Source organism: Onychomys torridus, chromosome X (assembly GCF_903995425.1).
Source record: "Onychomys torridus chromosome X, mOncTor1.1, whole genome shotgun sequence".
Taxonomy (NCBI): Eukaryota; Metazoa; Chordata; class Mammalia; order Rodentia; family Cricetidae; genus Onychomys; species Onychomys torridus.
Genome location: NC_050466.1, coordinates 48,569,566 through 48,578,997, shown reverse-complemented (window position 1 = coordinate 48,578,997; position 9,432 = coordinate 48,569,566). Strand labels below are relative to the sequence as shown.

General features: G+C 46.7%; 1 protein-coding gene across 4 annotated transcripts in view; it reads right to left on the bottom strand.

The window, feature by feature from the left end:
• Window positions 1–1,406: 1,406 nt before the first annotated feature.
• Mamld1 (mastermind like domain containing 1) overlaps window positions 1,407–9,432 on the bottom strand; it is a 61,890-nt gene continuing 53,864 nt past the window's right edge. For 2 of the 4 annotated variants that reach the window (XM_036174963.1, XM_036174964.1), the window contains 2 exons: window positions 5,722–5,806; window positions 1,407–3,650 (listed from right to left, as the gene is read on the bottom strand). In XM_036174963.1, the coding sequence (XP_036030856.1) occupies window positions 2,581–3,650; window positions 5,722–5,806 (1,155 nt within the window). In that variant the 3' untranslated portion in view covers window positions 1,407–2,580. The remainder of the gene's footprint in view (window positions 3,651–5,721; window positions 5,807–9,432) is intronic. The other 2 variants (XM_036174965.1, XM_036174966.1) reach the window with 1 other exon arrangement.

Sequence of the window (9,432 nt, the reverse complement as noted above, 5' to 3'; positions counted from 1 at the left end):
TTTTACATTGGGCTTCAGCTGCTGCTTCAGCTGGGCTCTCTCTCTCTCTCTCTCTCTCTCTCTCTCTGTGTGTGTGTGTGTGTGTGTGTGTGTGTGTGTGTGTGTGTGTGTTTGTGCACATGCATGTGTGCTTTGTGCTCCTATTGGCTCCACACCGCCTTTAGGAAGATATGTTTCCATTTATGAACTCCTGCCACCTGCTGACTAGTTCCTGTCAACCTGGTGGGAAAGGTCTTATTAGGGTCCCCTTCAGAGGAAGCAAAAATCAGGTGAAGTTCTTTGGAAAGCACTTGTTATGATGGAGAGGGCCCAAGGGAAAGTCACATGGGAGTCTCTTTTGTTTATGCATCCATCTAAATGGGAACTGATTACCGTCTCTGACTGTAGATGCTGGTCCAGGAGTGGGAGAAGAAAAGGGGGCGGTGGCTGTATCTCACACTGCTGTGGGCAGCAGGTTTTTATAAGGCCTGGGTCTGGGACCCTGGGGGGGGTGAAGCTCCTCCTCCAGAAGAAGTGAAGCAGATCTCAGTCATACCTTTTCATTAGTGGCCTGGACCCAAAGGGGAGGCAATGTAGGCTTTTCCTTGTACCATTGCTGAACTCTTCTGACTCCAAATGAACAGAGTTGGGTGTGGTGCAAGCTAGACCAAACCAGGGGAAAGGATTTTAGGCCTTTGAGCACATTATAAGTGTGCACAGCTGCTTAGGCATACTACTGGCGTCTTAAGGCTGTCTATGAAGTGCAGGTCTACTTCTTCAGCAGTGGGGCCAGGCATCTCACTATCTTAGGATCAGCCCCTACCAAACCTTTATGTATGAGTGCCCTTTCTGCATGAAGAACTGGATCTGGCCCTTTGTGGCTTGTTGTCTGCAGTATCTTCCCCACTGCTGGGGGCAACCTCATCTCAAGTGGATGAAGCAGGAGCTCATTTCTCTATGGAGCTTAGCCCATATTGTAGGGCTGCAGCAGGGTCTGACCAGGGAGAGAAAGTATGTATTCTCACAAGGTAGAAGGATGGTGGTTGGGAGCCCTCAGAGTGTGTCTCTCTACCCCTGCCCCCAGCCTGGAATTTCCAAAATGGCTGCTTGTTCTCTGTTTCTGCCTCTGTAAGATGAAGGGCTGAGGTCAAACTGACTTGCTTCTGGGCCTTAATAATAAAATATTCTACAGCATATACTGTGAAATTTGTCACTCCCACATGCATACATATGCACAGGCATATATGCACGTGTGCACGCGCGCGCGCACACACACACACACACACACACACACACACACGCACACACACACACAGAGAGAGAGAGACAGACAGAGAGAGACAGAGAGCTTCTGAGGGCACCAAAGTCATAGCTGACTTGGGTTTGTGAGGATTAGAGGCTCCCTGAAGAAAATGAGAACACAGAGACACTTTTCTCTTGGCTGTTTATTACAGAACAAAGGGGAAAAAACCAAAATAACAACAACAAAACAAAACAAAACAAAACAAAACAAAAAAACAAAAACAAAACACCACACTGGCCCAAAACAGATGCCAGATTTCAAATGTAGAATCAAAATATAAGGTGGCAATTAAAATGTGATTACATAAAATCTGGACACTGAGAAAAGTTTACAAGACAGTGGCTGTGGATTTTCTCTAACAGACACTTAAATATACATGACAAGAATTGCAAATAGAAACCATTAAAGACAAACCCCAAATCAACTATTAATGTTTACAGACTTTCCTCCAAAACCACAGAGATTTACATCAAAATGAGTGTCAAATGGTTTAAAGCAGACTTTGAAGCATCACTCTGTGATGGTGCACCAAAGCTGTTTAAAGCTGGGGCCTTCTCTGCATCTGAAAGTCACCATAGGTGACAAAGGGAAAGGAACTCTCTAGTTCCTCGAGGTGGCCAGCTCTCACAGTGCTCAGCTCAAAGGCTATTTCTGCACCTTTCCCAACCAAACCTAAAGGATGCTCTTGGCTTTCCATGAGTGTCTCTGTGGGACACTTAATCATACCATGACTTTTGCTGTAAATGCTCATTAGGGAAGAACTAGCTGAGACTTAAAGGCTTGCGAGAGAGAGTCACACGGGGTAGTACAATTTGTAATGGAATGGAAATTAATGACCAAGTGGCTTTCTATTTGGCATTTGTCAGTTTGCACAACACCCCTTAGTTACATCCACATCTCTCGTGGCATGAAAACCTCAGTGACTCAGCCACCTGGTTTAACAAGGTGTCACTGGAGTGAACAACACAGTCTGCATATTTGGAACAATGGATAATAAACACAACTCTATTGAAACCAAAGCTGCCACTTTATTTACAAAGCCACAAAACCAAGTATAAATACTTCTGTCATTTATGATTAGGAAAACCATTTACAAAATTTTCAAATATGTACAAGTAGCTTCAAAAATCACCAGCTTTTTATTCATCAGGTAGATAAAGGGACGGGCAGGGCTGACAGGATTCAAATTGTAACTAGGAGCCTAGTGTGGGTGTCTGGGGCCAGTTTCATGTTGGCTGCAGATTTAGGCCACTCCTTTGAGTGAGAGCATGAGGCTTTCTGGAGCACCCTGCTTTGATTTATAGTTCCTCAGCACCCTGGGTGACTTGGACAGCATTCTGGATTGTGGCATTTTGGGCAGCAGCATGCTGTTCCAAAATGTCATCTATCAGCCTCAAGTTGCACACCCAGTCTTCATCTGGGGCCACACTGGAGCTTTCTAAAAGCTCGTCCATGAAATCCACCTCACTGCCTGCAGATGATGGTGAAATCAGACTATCTGTTCGGGACTGGGCCTGAGGCAAGACATTGTCCTGTGGCTCAGGGGTTGTGCCAGTTCTGATCAATGTACCTGGGGACTGGCTGGTGGCAGCAATAGCAGCTACATAGTTTGGCGCCTCTAGTCCCTGAATAGGACTCATGGGAGAGCAGCTGGCCATGCTCTGCTGGAGGGACTTGGTGCTCAGTACAAGCACAGGCCCCTGTGCTGGGCTCTGCATAAGGCTCTGATTGCCCAATAAGCTGAATCTGGGGCTGGCCAGAGCAGCACGCATCTTGTGGCCAGGCCTGGCTCCTGGGGCCATCTGATTGGCTTGGACCACAGCCTGCTGAGATGGAAATGCCAGGGCTATTGGGGGTGTACTTATGGGTGCCTTGGCAAAAATGATGGAGTTGCAATCAAAATGCTGCAGCATGCTATTATCTACTTGGTTCAGGGGTGATTCCTTTGAAACTGGTGTGGCTACAGCTGCAGCTGCCACTGCCCAGACTGCATTACTGAACACTGGAGACATCATTGGCACATTGGGGAGGCTGAGTTGGTGATGAGTCAAGGGTTGGCTGCCCAGAGGGTTGATACAGAGCTTAGGCCAGGGCACTTCTGGGGGCATGGCCTTGGCTTTGGGATAGACAAAGCCAGGACTGTTCAGGGGATCCTGACTTGAGCCTGAGGAGATGGGAAATGGGAGGCCAGTGTTGACTTGCTGCTTCCTCATAGTTAATGAGAAAACACCCAAGTGACTTGTGGGTGGTAATATTCTTGAAATCAGATTGTCCTGAAGGAACTCAGTTTTGGGTGGCATCATATGCTGGTTGGATGAGGGTCTTGCCTTGGTCTGGTTACACTTGGAGATGACTTGTTCTTGTACTGCTGTATAGAAAAAGACATAGGGATTAGTTCTAAAGGTGTCCTGAATTTTGGCTGTAGTCACTGGGCATGAGCAACAGGCACAACTCCCACCCTTGGCTATCACTCTCCCAGTCCCTCCCAACTCCCCTCATTCCTTTTCTTGGAATTAAGGTCTTCTGAGAATATCCCATGCTCAGCATTCTCTACACCAGTGGTTCTCAACCTTCCTAATGTTGTGACCCTTTAGTATCATTCCTCATGTGTGGTGACCCCCAACCATAAAATTATTTTCATTTTTACTCCATAACTGTAAATTTGCTACTGTTATGAATTACATCTGATATGCAGGATATCTGATATTCAATTCCTGTAAAAGAGTCATTCAACCCACTAAAGGGTAATGATGCACAAGTTGAGAACCACTGCTCTACAAAGAGCAGATAATGCTGGATTTGAAATACCAGCTGATTTGTCTGCCTCTTCATGTTTATTGAAGGCTCTGTGAAGGCAGGGGCTGTGATTACTCTAATATCCTGGCACTATCCATCCCTCAACAGATGATTCCTATTTTATAGAAGGAAGGGAGAAGCGGGGCAGGGCCTGAGGAAGAAAGCTCAGTCTCTTAGACAACAAAAGGCAGGATTTGTCTTAGTTTCTTCACCTGATAAATGTAACACACAGAGGTGAAGAGTCTTCTGTTCCCTCCAAAGTCCCATAGCCTAAGCAGCATCAGCTGATATGAACTGCAGTGGAGGTCCTTACTAAAGACTGGAAACTTGGAAGCCTCATGTGGAATGTTCATAGTGGAGAGACAGGAGCAGATGAAAGGTGAGACTCTCATTGCTTTAGGGTAGGGATGAGTTTCTTTTCATTATTGGGACAGCCTACTGTGACCCATATTTACTGGGACTTCTGTGGAGTAGGAACTGAGGCAAATGATGGTAGTGTACTTTGCTGTAGGTCAAGTAGGGAGCATCAGAACTGGCCTGTGTGATCTCCCATATAGCTGATGGTTGACACTATGAATAGATTTTCTTCCTTTACTTGTAACCATGCCTAGGATCTTTCTGTAGTGTAAAGCAAGTGTTTCACCTAGGTTATAGTCCAACTTCCTAAGGCTAGTCTGCTGAGTCCTGTTTTGGCTGACTCATGCCTGGCCTCATTGGCATTCCAGCCTGGCCAGGAGAACACAGCTCTGTCTGCTACCAAGTCAAAGGGAGCATGGTATTTTGCACAAGAATGGAGGATCAATGATGTTTAAATAACATGGGGCCAAAATAAAGATGTAGCCCACCTGTGTGAGGGCCAGCCAGCAAGTGCTGAGCACTGCTTCTTCAGGACCCATGGATTAGACATCATTGCACTAGCTTGGAGAGTTGTTTAACTCAGGTTGCCTTGGTGCACCTGTAAGCTCCATGAAGTAGAAGCTGGGTTTTGCTGACCACTGCCAATAAATATGGATGACATTGATAGCTGTGATGTAGGAGAGGAATCCTTAGTTATCTGTGGAGGATGTGGGAGCACTCCCCCCACATACAACCAATATTTAATTAGGGTAGAGTATCTTCAACTCCCTTTTCACTCCCCACACCTTCCAGATAAAGGCCCTGAAACCCATTAGAAATAAATTGGAACATGTGTGTTGGAGGGGAGGGACAAAGCAGGGCCCCCAGAGGCCTGTTTCTCATTGAAAGTGGGGTAATGGTGATGTACTTTTGCAAGCCAAACACATTGGGTGGCTGAGGCACAATAACAGCTGGAGTATAAGAGTAGCCTGGGCTACACAGTGAGACCCTATCTTCAGATAACAATGAACAACAATAGAACAGGGGATTTAAGGGATCTAACTCTGTTTAATCACCTTCTTCAATTAAAGTGATACTGGAACCATTATGCCTCTCATTGGGATGGATGATGCTCTTAGAGGCAGGTGAACTGCTCTCAGTGTTAGATTCCTATCCTGGACACCACTGATGTGACTTTCAGACTTCTGTCTGTCCCTCTAGCACCACATGCAAAAACTGTAGAGTCAGAAATAGACCAGCACTCCTCCTCACAGGCTCCTTTAGGAACACTGATCTTTTCTGCTTACCTTGAAATTGAGTCATCTGCTGTGTGATATACAAAGTCTGCCGTTTAGGGGTCATTGCCATAGGACCTGATCTCTGCTTCTCTTGCTAAACAGAAGATGGAAAAGACATATTAAATTATCGATACCAAGAAACATCAGCCTTGGATTGCTGTGTAGGGACCTAATACTTGGCTTTGGTGCAGCAAAAGCATAAGCAAACACATCAACACACACTCACATGCATGCTCCACCCTTCTAAGCAAGATCACACAAGTAGACATAAAAGAGTTTGCATCTGGGTTAAGAAAACCAATTGCAACAGCATAGGATGGGGCAAGAGAGACAGAGCTCAATAGCACGAGAACATAGAAAAACAGTTAAGCATTCTGAATGTCTGTCTGCTCAGGATGGGTCAGCAGTGAGATATGGTTGCCAAAATATAACATTAAGCTGCATTATTAGAAGCAGAGTATGTAGAAGGAGGGAGGTGACAGTCTCATTCTACTCTGATTTGGCCAAACCACAGTATTAGCAGGTATCTGGGAGCTTGAGACAAAGAAGCTATATCCAGAGGATGGTAAGCAATGGAGGATAGGGATAAATATTTCAAATTACCCAGTCAAGGGATGGATGATGTGCTGGGGCTGCTAGGGATAGAACAGAGTATATTCTGGGCTATTTGGTGATGAATGCCCAGCTTCTGCAGGACTGTCATGGAGTCCTACAGAATGATCCAGATGTTCCTGAATGGTCACGTGGTCTGATGGACACACTATTCTACACCAAGGGTAGCCAGATATTCCCTGGCTACTCCCTTCCTCTTGACCTGATTCAGCGTGGAAAGTGGGAGGAACTTCTTGTCTTCATCTCCAAGTGGGTTGGGTGTTCAGGGGGAGGAGCCCTCCTTCAGGGCCTCAGGACCCCCACTCAGTTTGGAATCAGCTCATAGGACCAAGGACAAAAATACAACCAAGCAACTGATGAGGCCTAAAGGCCAGACATGGCGATGGAAGCTTATTTTGAGTTCCTCATGTTGGCATGGCCTGACTGTGACAGGAATGAAGGTGTGACTTGCCATATGTCAGGGTTCATCCTCTTTCTACCACTTGTTACCACCCCCACCTCCTTCTCCTCAAATAGTCTGCTGCCAGTATGCATCAAAGGCCGCTGTCAGGAAGTACACACCCTTAGGTCACTTGCTGGCCTGGTGACCCTAGATGTCAGAAGATCTGATCTTGGGATATGGGATGCTTATGTAGGGCCAATTTCTCCAGCAAAGTGCTCTCAGATGCCCTTCTCTGCACTGAGCAGGGCTAGTGTGGCAGTGGGTGGGGCTGAAGGCCTGTGCTTGGGAGTGTGCCTGGCTCACAAGCCTGGCAGCAGGTCTGGGCCTTAGTCCCTGCCAAAATGTAGAGGACAAACACATGGCACCTGGATGAGCACAGCATAAGTGATTTCCCCAGACTGGACAGATTTCCCCTTTCTACCCTGCCCTTAGACAGCTTCCTGTGGAGCTCTTGCCTTCTCCAGTTCTGGGGTTAATGGAATGTGCTAGGGGGTGGGAGGCTCCTTCTCAGCTGACCAGCAGAGCTGCCCTCTTCCTGCTAAATCACTGGGTTTGTGTGGGATGGATCTGTCTTACTGTCCTGAACACTTCACACCCATTGTTTTCTGTCCTCAGGCCATAATTCAGAGGTGATCTGGGGTCACATAACCAGCCCAGGCCACTCCATCTGAATCTGGCTAAAGATTCTCTGGGTGGGTGACCATTTCTAAAGATGGCTCTTTCACTTCTGTTTTCCCTCCAAAGGACACCAGGAAAGATCTATATTCCCCAGATTACTGATGTGACATGTGAGGCTCAAAAGAGATTAAATTATTGCTCACAGCAACTTGGCTAGCAAGTGCAATGCCTCTTAACTGTGGACCCAGTACTCCATTTCAGCCTTCATGGCCACTAATGTCCAAGTTCACCTGATTTCCACCCCTACCTGCATGCCTCATTAGTTTTCAAGTATCACAATTGTCTAGGAATAGGGACAGGGGGCAGATGGAAGCTAAGAGTGTGACCTAACAGAAGGTAGGGCAGAAAAGTGCAAAGGGGAGGTTGGACAGGGAGAGTGTGTCCAGGGGCATGACAAACAAAAAGAAAGGCTAACTTGAGGCAGCAAAGGGTAGTATCCTAGACCATCTGGCCTACCAGATAAAAGAGAGTACTGGATACCTGGGCCAGGCTCACAAGGATAAATAAGGTTCTGGGAAGTCTTTGTCCAAGAAAGCACACATTCCAGAGTGCCCAAAGTGGCTGGGGGAAATCTTGCCAGAGCCTAACAGGTCTGTGCTTGTCTGGGTGGTGATAGCCAACTCCATAGACACCCCCCCCAACCAAGTCTGAGTATCCTCCATGGACTGGCTCTTTGCCCTGGAGCCCATTGCTCCCACCAAGGTCCTGCTGCCCCTGGCAGAGGGCACGAAGCATTCTCTCTAGGCCTCTAGAGGAGGCTGCTTCCTTTGTTTTGCAGACGAAGCTCCCATCCTTTGTTCTGAATCAATGTGCTCCAAAGATAAGCCCCAAGAAAACAGTTGTTGCCTTTTGAAACTGACAATTAGAATTGTAGGAAAATGGAGAAAACAGGAAATGACAAATGGTTTCAGTGACCAGGAGGAAATGGTGGCTGAGAATTGCTGCTTGGTGACAGTATACTTTTATAGCTCCTCTTGTGAAGATAGCCTGAATCTGGTGGCTTTTTCTAAGCACAGATGGAGGGGTCATTAAATGAGTCAAGCTTACAGAGCTGCAATTGTCACACAAATCTTGTTGTATGGGGTACTGAGAGGCAGGCCTTGTGGGAGCCCAAGACTATTTCTCCCACTGTGGCCAAGCTAGGAAGCCTAGGGTTAGGGCCAACACTAAGTCTTGCTAACACCCTTTCCCAGCCCCACTAATCCACATTCACCAACAGGCCCTGCCTTTCTGGAAGCTTCATGCTGATAATCAAGAAGCTATAAAGTGCCACTTGTCTCTGGGGGCTTCTAGGACACTAGTACCTTGACTTATGTGCCAAGCAAGAGAGATGCAAAAGGCCTGGGCTGCCCAATGCTGCCACTGCCTATTAGCAACATGGATCTCAGCATAGGCTATGCCAGAAGTGAAGCTGTGTTACACCAGTTTGAATCAGCATCTTAATGTCTCCTGTGGTCCCGAGTGCCACAGCCTCCTCTCTCTCATCCTTGAAGAGGGAAAATCATGTGTTACCAGCTCAACAGGTACACAAAGAGACTCTCCAACTTGAGTTAATAGGAGCTTAGAAGCCAGCAAAGATTGGACATATGTCCTACAAAAAGTCCCTGGTTTTTGGCCTGATTTAGACAAAAAATATCTATCCTGTGATCCTCTAGAGGAATAGAGTATGGAAGGAGGGATGAAGAGGAGGATAGGGAAGAAAAAACTGAGAAAGAGGAGGAGAAGGGAAGATAGGGAACAGGAGGAGAGGGATGAAGAGAGTGGGAGGAAGAAAAAGAGAATGTAAAGAATGAGGAGGAGGAAAGGGAGATGAAGGAGAGAGGTAAAGAAGGAGATGAGGGAAAGAGATGAAAAAAAGGAAGAGGAAGGGAAAAGGAAGGTAAAGGGAAAAAGAAAGAAGAAGGGCTCATTATTTTCTACAAGGCATCCCCAACTTTGCAGTAGGCACTGTCCTTTGAGTGTCCCCTACAGAAGCCAGCCCACTAGGC